The sequence below is a fragment of the Ictidomys tridecemlineatus genome, chromosome 1 (genome assembly GCF_052094955.1).
Source record: "Ictidomys tridecemlineatus isolate mIctTri1 chromosome 1, mIctTri1.hap1, whole genome shotgun sequence".
NCBI lineage: Eukaryota > Metazoa > Chordata > Mammalia > Rodentia > Sciuridae > Ictidomys > Ictidomys tridecemlineatus.
In genome coordinates this window covers 195,636,742-195,649,533 of record NC_135477.1, presented here as the reverse complement: position 1 = coordinate 195,649,533, position 12,792 = coordinate 195,636,742, and the positions used below count along the sequence as shown (strand labels likewise).

At 37.5% G+C, this 12,792-nt stretch overlaps 1 protein-coding gene across 1 annotated transcript in view; it reads right to left on the bottom strand.

The window, feature by feature from the left end:
• LOC144367366 (uncharacterized) overlaps window positions 1-12,792 on the bottom strand; it is a 65,662-nt gene that overhangs the window by 37,648 nt on the left and 15,222 nt on the right. The window contains exons 2-4 of the mRNA XM_078023342.1: window positions 7,018-7,104; window positions 4,675-4,781; window positions 2,937-3,157 (exon numbers count right to left, since the gene is read on the bottom strand). Coding sequence (XP_077879468.1) covers window positions 2,937-3,157; window positions 4,675-4,725 — 272 coding nt within the window. The 5' untranslated portion in view covers window positions 4,726-4,781; window positions 7,018-7,104. The remainder of the gene's footprint in view (window positions 1-2,936; window positions 3,158-4,674; window positions 4,782-7,017; window positions 7,105-12,792) is intronic.

Below are 12,792 nucleotides of genomic sequence, written 5' to 3'. Positions count from 1 at the left end.
AACAGACACTGCACAGCAGAAAAAAATACCATCAACAAATATATGAAAAAATGTTCATCTTTGTAATTATAAAAATGCAAGTCAAATCTACACTGAGATTTCATCTCACTTCAGTCAGAATGGCAATTATCAGGAATTCAAGCAACAATAAATGTTGGGGGGATGTAGGAAAAAAGGTTCATTCATACCTTGCTGGTGGGAAGGCATATTTTCAATTTATCATTATGGAAAGCAGCATGGAGATTCCTCAGAAAACTTGGAATTGACTCAGTTATCCCACTTCTCAGTTCATACCCAAAGGATTTAAAGTCAGAATACTACAGTGATGCAGCCACATCAATGTTATAGCTAAATTATGAAACCTGTCTAAGTGCCTTTCAACAGATGAATGAACAAAGAAAATGTGGTATACATACACAACCAGATATTACTCAGCCTTAAATAAGAATGAAATTATGGAATTTGGTGATACATGAATAGAGCTGGAGAATATCATGTTTAACAAAATTAACTAATCCCAAAGAACCAAAGGCTGAATGTTTTCACTGAATTTCAGATGCTAATTGACAATAAGGGTTGGGGTTCCTAGGGATGAACAGAGGTACTGTGGATAAGGCAGAGGGGAGTGAAGGAAGGGGGAAAGGAATGGAGGTAGGAAGAATAGCAGAATGGATCTGACATAATTACCCTATGTGCATATATGACTATGAGATCAGTGAGTCTATGTCATGTACAACCAGAAGAATGAGAAGTTATGCTCCATTTATGTATGACGTGTCAAAGAGCATTCCACTGCCATGTACAACTAAATAGAATGAATAAAAAATGTTTTTAGGTGCTCAGGAAAAAAGAAACACATATCAAAAAACTGTAAAAGATTAAAAGGTGTATCAAAGATGAAATCAGAATTAGAAATCACCTGATCCAATCCACCTATTTCATTAATGAAAATCCTTATTACAATACTAACATATCCCCAACCAGAAAAAAATGAGAAAGTCAAATAATTATCAAAATTATACTACATACAGAATTATAGTTCACATGTGAAAAATACTGTGATACATACAAGAAGAATAAAATTTTATAAGATGAAGGCAATCCTCATACTGCAGACATTTTGTAGCTTAAAATTGGCACCCACGCTTCTCAAGGAAAAAAGATAATGGACATAAAGTCAAACTAATGGAGTTCCCTCTACAGCCATCTGTTTCCTTCTCTGGCTTAGTATCCTTCATCCTTACTGCAAGTTATACTATTCCACCACAAGCATGAAAGATCACCCAAAGGATCATGGCAGGCACACATGAGGAACACCAAAATTGGAGGCGAACGAGAAAGGAGGGCTGTGCTATTACTACCATCAATATGATGGACTAACACTAGCTTCCCTGTGTGCCTAATGCTAGGAATTCAAAAAGAAGTGAGATAATATGAAACTTTACTCAGCCATAAAATAAATGAAATTATGTCATCTGCAGGAAAATGGGTGGAGACCATAATATTAAACAAAATAAGTCAAACTTAGAAGATCAAAGATCATATGCATTCTCTCATATGTGCAAGCTAGAATGGAAAAAGAAATAGAAAGGTGTTGGGGATAATCTCAGGAAAATCAAAGGGAGATAATTAAAGAAAAAGACCAAGGGTTGAGAGGTAGGCAGGGAGGGAAGAAGTGCTGGGAAGCAATATTGGCCAAATTATATTGTTAAATTTTGTGCATGTATAAATATATAACACAAATCCTTGTTATGTACAATTATAATGCACAAATTTTAAAAATGTTGAAAAAATAATAATAGCCAGTGTGAGCTGATTGTTTCAGCTTAAAAACCTACAAATATCTATAATCATTTAATAATGCAGGGTCTCTTAGAAGATCCAGACACTATTCTAGCTCCTGTGATATCTTGCTTCTCAATTGCTGGGCCTCCCTGATCCAAGCCAGCTGCCAGCATTGAGGGTTCCTTCTTCCCTTCAAGCACAACAATGGAAGAGGCTTTGCTCCTGGAGCTGTAGGTCTCACCAAGATAGGATCCTCCGTCTTGGCATGCTGTGGTCGTTGGGGGTTGAGGGTACAAAGTGCAACACACTGGCATTTACACCAGGACACCTGGATATTCAGCTTTTCAGTGGCAAGGTAGTTTTTAAGATGGGTGAGCTTAAAACATTGAATGGGACCGACAGCAAAGTTACTGAGTACTCAGCTTGCACAACTTGATGACAAATGTCAGTGGAAAGACACTGTTTATTGGCAAAGGTAAAATAAAATTCAAAGTACCAGAAGAGATATAAAAAGAGCTTTGGGCAAGGTAAGCTTGTTTTAAATTACAGGAGTCACTGGTATACAAAAAATTCACAAGTTTGCAGGAGACTCCTCATTGAGGAAAAAAATGTGCTAAATGTTTTTCAGAACCTGGATTTCATATTTGCTATTTCAATATGCTTAATAACAAAAGGAAGTTTCTCTCTAACCAATGCCCACAATCAGTCATCATAAAATACTTCCTCCTCCATGTAATAACCCTACCTCACCCCCAGGTACAGGCCCTACATCCTTGAGGACACACATCCTTACTGGTGTGTGTCCCCAGGCTTGGCATTCTCTAACCTCTTCAAAGATCAATCAGCCAATGTCCAGACCCAAACTGCTACTCCTCAGCCAGTTGCCCCTGCACTGCCTCCCACTGCTTCCCCTCCCAGGACTCCCAGCCTAATCCCCACAAGAACCCTGTCCTGACAGGGTCCTGCATTCTATCAATTCCCCTTTCTGGAAGCTCCCACTGCCTCCCACTTTCCTACTGCTCACTAATACCTAGACACACATCCCAGGGCTTCCAGACATCCAAAGCACTGTGGTACATGTAGAAGGCAGGTGGTCCTCTCAGTAGCAATATTCAGGAGTACACTTCCCCTTCACGTAGGCCACAACTAACCTCCAATTTGCGTCATTCCCCTGGAGTCGAGCAGAATCCAGATCGGGGGGCTCTCTTCCATCCTTAAGCACTGGTGATGGTGCCTGCCAAGTGGATGTTGAACCAGAGCCCACACTGCCTTTCTGCTCAACTGCAAACCAGTGCCTCCTAGCTTGCAGCAGGGTCTCCAAGTGTCTCCAATCCACTGATTCATGGTCAGCCTCAGATTCTCTCTCCAGCACCTGCAAGATCACACTTGGTTTGAGTGTGAGAACTGATGTTTCTAGGAGTCATTCCCTTAGCATTGGAGCACCATTCTTCCCATTATACTTGGTGTCCCATCCCATCAACACAACCTCTCATACACAGAAATGAAATTTAGAGTGCAACCCTATCAGGAAATACTCTTCACAAGAAACCAGTTCACTGACTTGAGGCTCATAAAACTTCTACTCAGCAAGCAAGCCCTAAAAACTACCAGGCCAAGGATCAGAGGCAACAGTGCTGCTATTTCCATACTCTTCTAATAGCAAACACAGTGTGTTACTAAGCATTCAGACAACAGGGATACATTTATCAAAACTGAGCACAAACAGAATGAGCTAAAATAACCATGTTAATATATTTAACTACCACAAATATGTACAACTCTGGTACATCTAAGTTTCTACTGGTCAAAATATAAACATCATTTACAAAAGAAGGAGAGAGAAAATAAGAACTTCACTCACACTCGACTTTTTTTTTTTTTAGGTTTACATACAGAAGGAAACTGGAAGCAAGAAAGATAAGGAAAGGCAAGGCAATGTCCTCATCATTATTACAGTACTAACAGATCAAGGCTAAACTAAAACAATTCTAGATTCTTCTACCTAGAAAAGATACACACAAATCTTAATATATAGCTATTTTTTTCACAACATATAATGCTTTTCTGTTCAGAGATATCTTGAAGGATCATACTGCAGTATCCTTTTTCTTTCCTACTTGAGAATGCCATGGTCCCCCTCAGGTTCAAAATACTTTTGAGTACTTAATTGCACATGTGTGAATTCTATTTGGACTAAAAGTCATCTCATCACGCACTTCAAAAAAGGATCTACAGTGGTCTAAATGTCTGTATAGACATTGGGGACCATGTTAATAAACAACATTGGACAGCTACTCTGCTTATTGGAAAAGACCAAATAAAAGTCAAGAAAGAAGTACACAAAATGCTTCTGACAACATTAAGTTGTGCATGGATGTGGAAATCTTTAGCATACAAAACAGTGAACCGCTGCCATTCAGTTGAACTGGGATGAACGATCAGTGAAGAAGAAGATAACCACTCCTGAGACTAATCAGGTGAAGTATAGACCTGCACTAAAAACCTGCAAGTTCTTCTTCAGAGGAAACACAACTACTGTCAGCTCACGTTCTAAACCTTGACTTCAAATGACACCGCTTCAGGACACTTAATTATGTAAGAAATCTCTCCTTTATTCCAGTCCAAGTGTGCTTCCCATACCCTGAAGCCCTCCCAGTTCCCAAGCTTGGCATGCTATCACCTCTGAAAACCTGCTGCCCCCAACAAACACCCAGCCTCCACTTCCTCTGCTCTGCACAGAACCCCTGAACAGGCTTCAATGGTCTCCCCTCCCCCATCTCCTTCTCACCCCAACCTTCCTCAGCAACACTGTGCTGGTCCCCTGGAACTTCTTTTGACAAAGACTGAAACACCTCCCACTCCCCCTGGTCACCCTAGAGCCTTCCCTACCTGCTGCTGGATGCCCTTCCAGAATGGGGTTGGGCTGGCAGGTGATGTCATCCAGGATGATACAGAAGACTCCAGGTACCACAGGCCAGCCTCTTGGGAATGTAAACCTGCTTACATGAAGCAGAAAGTTTTTAATTCTTACTGAATTGAGATTAAATGTCATTTGTATTTACCTTGGCTCCCCATCCAGAATCTGCTAAAAGTTTACCTCCTGTTTTTCCATGAGCTCTTCTTGTCATCTACATCGTTCCTCTTCTATCCATAATAAAGTACATATGAAAAAAGGTTCATTTTCAGAAAAATTCAAAAACTTGTACATTTCTTTAAATTAAAAGTTTTTTTAATCTATATTGTATATTTCATCATATGCTGGCCTGGTCAAGAATTATCCTTCCATATTTAGTACTTTAGAGCTAAGTTTTTAAACAGTGTGATAACAGAAAAGGGTGGGACGGTATTCCATGTACTTATATTTTTGTGAGTGTTTAAACATTTTAATAACAATATATTTAAAAATAAAAATAAGGACTGCTTCTGTGTAACAGTCGCCACCCTTATCCAGGTGCACTGGTGTATACTTGTCACCTCATCTATTCAGTAGGCCGAGACAGAATATCTCAACTTTGAGGCAAGTTTCAACGACTTAATAATGAGAGATTAGAAAAAAAATGTTTTTTAAATTAAAAATATATAAGTTCAGTTGTTTGTTAAAGTGCCTCTGGATTAATTAAAAAATATCAATGAAAAAGGTGGGGAGGGGCTGGGGATGTGGCTCAAGCAGTAGCACGCTCGCCTGGCATGTGTGCGGCCCGGGTTCGATCCTCAGCACCACATACAAACAAAGATGTTGTGTCCACCGAGAACTAAAAAATAAATATTAAAAAATTCTCTCTCTCTCTCTCTCTCTCTCTTTAAAAAAAAAAAAGAAAAAGGTGGGGAGGACATCACCACTGGGAGCTGTCCTAGGTAGTTACTTCAGCTTTCCTCCTGTGTACCCCACAGAGTTGCACCTCTCTTCCACACAGTTTTCTAAATTTTGGAGAGAAGCTGTGGCTAACTGATTAAGATGTGAACTGCTGTATAATGTTTCTTTAGATTTACAAAACCCAGAATATCTGGTGATTCTCAGATAAAATCAGAATGTGTCATGCCTCTTCTTAGTCTTCAGCTATACACCAACACAAAACAAGCAAATTTCTGTGACATTTACCATGCAGAAAGAAATATGTTGATTCAAAAAAAGTATAGGTACTAGCCCCAGAAAGTCAAGCTCTATTGTGATGGTCCATTCAGAAAGAAAGAAAAGGAAACACACCCTCAATGACAAAAGTTCTGCTTAAAGAAACCTCTCCCACTGCCTCACAATCCCATCTTTCTCTCCCTATAAAAATCCTTTGTGTCCCTGAGATTCCCAAGAGGACACTATGAGGTTGACAGCACCCTCCCTCTACCAGTGTGCTGGATCTTCAGTAAACCTGATTTCTTTCCCACTAATTCACATCTCCTGACTACTGGTTTTCCAGTAATGAGGAGCCTGGACCTGGATCTGGTAACACTTGGAGTCTGCCAGTCTTCTCTATCACTGATGATGACTCCAAATTCCTTTTTAAAAACTCCCTTTTACATCATGTCTATAGGTTCATGTTTCAACAAATGATTCTTTTCTATTTTCAAAGAAGCTCTTTTATACAGATAACGGTTTGTGAAGAAACACTGATTATAGAGTGCTTACACCCTGTAGCAACTCTTCAGGGTGCTAGTGATCAAAAGGTACAGCAAGGCATTGCATATACTTCCATAAGTGCTCAACAAGCTCACAAAATGCTCACACACCATTTACAGAGTGTAAAGAATCATGAGCCCACATACCTCTTGATGCACCACCTCTAGGGTGTAGGAAACCATCTTTATCCTCTCCCTGAAGCAACGGATCATTTTACCAACTAATCTGGAACCTCACTTCAAAATGAACTTCCAACATTCTTATTACTCCTAGGAGGGTACTATTTGCCAGCTGTTGGACAAAGGTCAGGTGCCTCCCAGGATACTAGTTTTGTTTTCATCATGTGCTCTGAATGAAGGATGTTGAACAATTCAGATAGTGGTGTTTTAACCATCTCCTAACTTCTTATCTTTTTATATAAAAGGCACTGCATGCCCCACAAACTTTTATTCAACTACCCACTGATTGATCTCTATTAAATTTAGTGATCATTTTGAAAGTTAATCAGTGGAGAAATTCACAGAGAGAGGGGCCCTGTCTAGTTATAAACCTGTTACGCTGAAGCACAATAAAATCATTCCCAGATATAAGGTACAGGAGAGAAGACCCTTTTTACTTACTCTTTCATATGCTTGTGGTCTTACGATTTTCCTTCTCTTATCTGTTCCTGTTTCTTTTTTATGCATTTTCTTCTTTATTTTTTTCTTCTGATGTCAAAATGGAAAAAAAGGGGAATAAAACGGGCAAAACAAATGACAGTTTGTAATAAAACATATATATATATATATATATATATATATATATATTCAATTGAAATGAGAATACAGGCTTACTTCTGAGTTCTTTGAGTTCTTTCACTGACTGTTCTAACATCCTTCAGCTATATCTGTCAACTTTTGAATGAGGCAATTTGTTTTTTTTATATTACAAGCAGAGCCTCTCTCCCTACCTCACCCACCCCAAACATCTGTATTTAGAAAATCCATGATGAATCCTAAACAATATTTTAAATTGTCAACATCTAATACTGGAAAAGAGGACATAATGCTAAACCATCATACTATCTGTGCCAGTGGGTTTTAATAAGAATGTCTTATTATCTCTATTCAAATAAACTGAATTCATTAGATTTTTGGGCCTGTTACTACAGCTTGGCTCAGGGAAAACACAAATAACAGTGCAGAACTAGGTTTCTATCTGTACTCTATGACTTACTGAAACGGGGATTTGGCTAAAGGGCCTACATTTTATGAACCTACTTTCATGATTTTAAATAGGATTATCACTGCCTTTATCTCTTGAAGGTATTATGACTCTTTAAATGAGCGTGACACACAAGTAATTTATATTTTGCTTTCCATGTATCATTTATTATTGAACTGCTTCAAGAGGGGCATGAGTTGCCCATTTACAAATCTTCTTTAGAGCAAAGAAAACAATCAAGCATGTGAAGAGAACCTACAATGGGAAAAAAAATGTTGCCACCTGCACATCAAGTTCAGCATTCATCTCGAGGATATATAAAGAAATCAGAAAACTTAACACTGTAAAAACAAGCATTCCAATCACCAAATGGGCAAAGGAACTGAACAGGCACATCACAGGCAAAATGCAAATGGCCAACAAATATATAAAATAAAATTTCAACATCACTAAAAATTAGAAAAGTGCAAATTAAAACTACACGGGCATTCTGTCTCTCTCCAATTGGAATGACAATTATCAAGAATACAAGTAATAATAAATGTTGGAGAGGATGTAGGAAAAAAGTTCACTCATACGTTGCTGGGTGGACTGCAAATTGGTGCAACCAATACTTGAAAGCAGTATGGAGATTCCTCAGAAAACTTGTAATAGAGCCACCAATTGACCAAGTTATCCCACTTCTCAGAATAAACCTAAAGGACATAAAATCAGCATAATAGACCCTATCAACCAAAGGCCAAATAATCTTAATGATATGTGAATACTAACAAATAATCAGGGGGGAGAAGGAAGGATACATATTGATTGGATTAGACAGATGGGAATAAAAGAAGGTAGGGGAAATGGGAATAGAAAAGACAGAATGAATCAGACATAACTTTCCTATGATCGTCTATGAATACACACACACAGTGAAGCCCCATATCATGTTACAACCATAAGAATGGGATCCTAATTAGAATAAGTTATATACTATACTCTATGTGTATATAATATTTCAGAATTCACTCTACTGTCATTTATATATCTAAATAGTGAAGAAAATTATTTTTTTAATTCCATACTATAAACCCACATAGGAATTTCAATGAAATTCTAGTAATCTAAATTTAGAAGAGTAATATTGCAACTTTAGGGATAATTGATGAGTAAATTTGAGCATTGTTATTTTATGCATCAATTCCTGCTCTAAGATTCTCAAAGTGGCAGCTACTAAAAGATTTGGAGTCCTAGTACTCTGGGATTATTTCTGGGAAGCAGTCTCATGTCTACACACGTCTCATTCTTCGTTCTCCCTCCTGATTATTTGTTAGTATCCACATATCATAAAGACTATTTGGCCTTTGGTTCTTTCAATGGACAGGTGGACCCATGCTACAGCTACACTGTGACTACAACCTTGTGTATTCCATGTGCTTCTGGCTGGAGCACAACTTTACTGAGCTTCATATCCTAGTTTATTCGGTGTGAGTGATGCCTGTGTGTACCTCACAGTGCTGCCATGGGAAATGCAGGGAATAGGGCACATTAAGTGCTCAATACATGCTCTGGGTTGAATACTCATGTCCTTCCCAGCATATCAGCTTATTACCTCATCTGGAAATGAGGTTTTTGCACATAAAAATGTTGTATGAGTCCATAGTCAATTAGAGTGGGCTATAATCTAATGATTCATGACCTTAGAAGAGGAAATTTGGACAAGTATACATGTGCAGAGAGAACAACATGTGATAATCATGACAGAAAAAGGAGAGATGAATCTACACATCAAGGTATGCCAAGAATTTCCTACAACTACTGAAAACTAGAGGAGACAAGGAAAAATCCTCCCCTAGACCTTCCAAAGCAGATACCTTATAATAATTCAGTTTGGACTCCTAGACTCCACAACTGTGGTACAATAAATTGATTTTTTAGGACACCCAATAAATATTATTTTTCAGAGTAGTCCTAGGAACCCAAAAGGGCCCATGTTTGGCTCCTCCTTGACACTCAGTAGAGGAGTTAGTCCCAGACTGGTAGCTTCCTTTCATAAAAGGGAAAAACAGGAATCTCATTGTCATCAGCAACATCCTGTGTCCACAAAGTCCTGGATAAAATATCATGAAAATGCAGTGTGGAATTCTAAGAGTAAACGATGTTCTAAAATTCACGTGGAAATCAACAATCCAAAAGATGAGATTCTAAAAACTGATATGAAGACAGTGGTTGAAGTACAGAGATAGGGCTTGCAGTCTTCAGGGAAAAAAATCTGAAATTGTGGAAGGCCCATGAGACTGGAAGATCCCACATGCTCCAATTTATCATGGACATATGCAGGTGTGATCTAAGTAGGAGCTACAGTAGGTTTCTCTGTAGGGCACTGGGAAAAGAGGTAGGGAAAGAAGGTGAAGACTGGACCCAAGGAGGACCTTATGTCACCTTCACTGCCCCTGAAATTTCTAGACCAGGGCCATCAGTTGGAAGTGTTTAGACCAGGAACTTTAGCAAACCCTGAGTGCTTATAAGGAATAAAGAAGGGCCACCCCGGGCCCTGAGTCAGACACTCTGAGTTGAGGCCCAGAAGTCTGAGTTTGAGTGAGCTCTCCAAGTGACTGTCATGTACCCTACTTGAGATGTACTGTTGTATGTTGTAGTCTTGAACAGATGGCCTGGGGTGAAAGTGTCAATTTTATTCTCCATAAGGACACCTGGGAATTACAGAATCATACCAATAGCTTTTCTCTTCCAAGCTTCTGACCCTTCATCCTAGTCTCTCTTAAAATCAAATATCCAAAAGAATATATGGTTATATATACACAATAGAACATTACTCTGCCTTAAAGAAAAATCAAATTAAGGCATTTGGCAATACATTCATGGAACTAGGAACTATCAAGCTAAGTGAAATACGTCAGTCCCAAAAACCAAAGGCCAAATATTTTGTTTTATATGTGGATGCTAATACACAATAAGGGGCAGGGAGGAAATAATCGAAGTACATTGGATTAGACAAAGAGGAATGAAGGTAAGAGAGCAGCATGATAATAGGAAAGACATGAGAATGAATTGAACATAACAATTCTATGTTTATATATGAATTCATGACCAGTGAAATTCCACACCATGTACAACCACATGAATGGGATGCTAATTGGAATAAGGTGTATCTCATCCATATATAATATCTCCAAATGTACTCTACTGTCACATATATCTAAAAAGAAGAAATAAAAAAGGAGTAAAAGGACCTGGGGGAGGGAAGGAATAAAAGGGAAACACTGGGGTATAATATTGCATCAGCTGCTGGCTTATTTTATATTAGATTTATAAGGGAATATGTAACACTAAATCCATTGTTCTGTAATACTATAATGCATTTACAAAAATATGAAAAAAATGAAAAAGTGGATAGTGGCACATGAACCTAAATGGAAAATCATGCCTTGGTTCAATTCCCAATTCCAAAAAAAAATTTAAGTACATATATGTGTACATATATACATATGCGCACACACATGCATGAGCACACACACACACACACACACACAAAATTTACTATATAAACAAATTTAAGTACAAAAATACCATGATATAATCAGTAGATTCAGAAAAGCCTGTTCACAACACTCAGCACCCATTCATGTTAAAAACACTAGAGGGACTAGTGATAGAAGGAGAAACCAAATGCCAACATCAAACTGAATTTTTTAAAAATGGAAGCATTTTTTCTAAAAACAAAAGCAAAACAAGGAAGTAAACTTTCACCACTCCTTGAATTCCCAGCAAGAGCAAACAGGCAAGAGAAGAAACTAATTTCATGCACATAGGAAAAAGAAGTCCTGTTGCCTCTGTTTACTGATGACATGAACATTTTACTTAGATGATTTAAAATGCTCCATCAGAAAATTTATAGTACTGATAACAAATCTACTAAAAGAGATGATACAAGAAAATAATACATAAATCAACTGCAGTCCTATATGCAATAGCAAACCCTTTTCAAAACAATTGAGAAAAATGTCTCATTCAAAATCCCTGAAGAAAATACTTTGGAAAATATCTAACTTAGGAGATGAAAAACCTCAACAATGAAAATTATAAAATGGTGAAGTAAAACAAATCAAAGACAATCTTAAGAAGTGGAAATACTTTCAATAATCTTGAAAAAAGCAAAATTAATATTATCCCAATGGTCATACTACCTTAACCAGTGAACAGACTCAGTACAATCCCAATCAAAATATCAATGACATCCTTCACAACACAGACAAAACATATTTCTCAAATTCATTTTGACACAGAAGTGACATAGAACATCCAAATGTATCCTGAACCAGAAGAGTGATGCTGAGATCTTCACAGTACCAGATATACAATTATATCAGACAGCTTTAGTAAAAAAAAAAAAAAAAAAAACAGCATTATACTGCACCAAAACAGACCTGAAGATGAATGGAAAAGAAAACACAGACAAACCCACATAGATAAAGTGACCTGATATTCGACAAAAGGGCCAAAAATATACATTGAAGAAAACAGAAACACTTTAACAAGTGGTGCTATGAATACTGGATATTCATATGTGAAAAACATAAAACTTGATCCCTATCACCCTGCATAAAAGCCAACTCCAAGTATATCAAAGACCTAGGAATTAAACCAGAAACTCTACAGTTGCTTAAAGAAAATGTGGCCCAACACTCCAACATATTGACAAAATCATCAACTTAACAAGACCTCTAAAGCACAAGAAATAAAACTAACAGTCAATAAATGAGATGAAATCAAATTTCAAAACTTCTGCACAACAAAGGAAACAAGAATGTAAACAAAGAGCTTACCAATGTGATAAAATATTTTTCATCTGTTCCTCAGGAAATTAATATACAGAATAATAAAAAAAAACCTAAAAAATATTAAACCCCAATTACTAAACGAAACAGGCACAAAATCTAAAACAGAAATTGCTTAAAAGAAAAAATACAAGTGGTGTGTGTGTGTGTGTGTGTGTGTGTGTAAATATACATAAAACATATTTAAGAATCAGGGAAATGACAATCAAAACTACAAGGAAGAGAAAGTCTATTATAATGTCCTTGCTCTTTCCCTATACTTCAATAAAACTATTAGATTCAAAAAGAACTGCATGGAGACTTTATCTCACTCTACTCAAAATATCAATTATCAAGAATATTGTGCAGAGATCC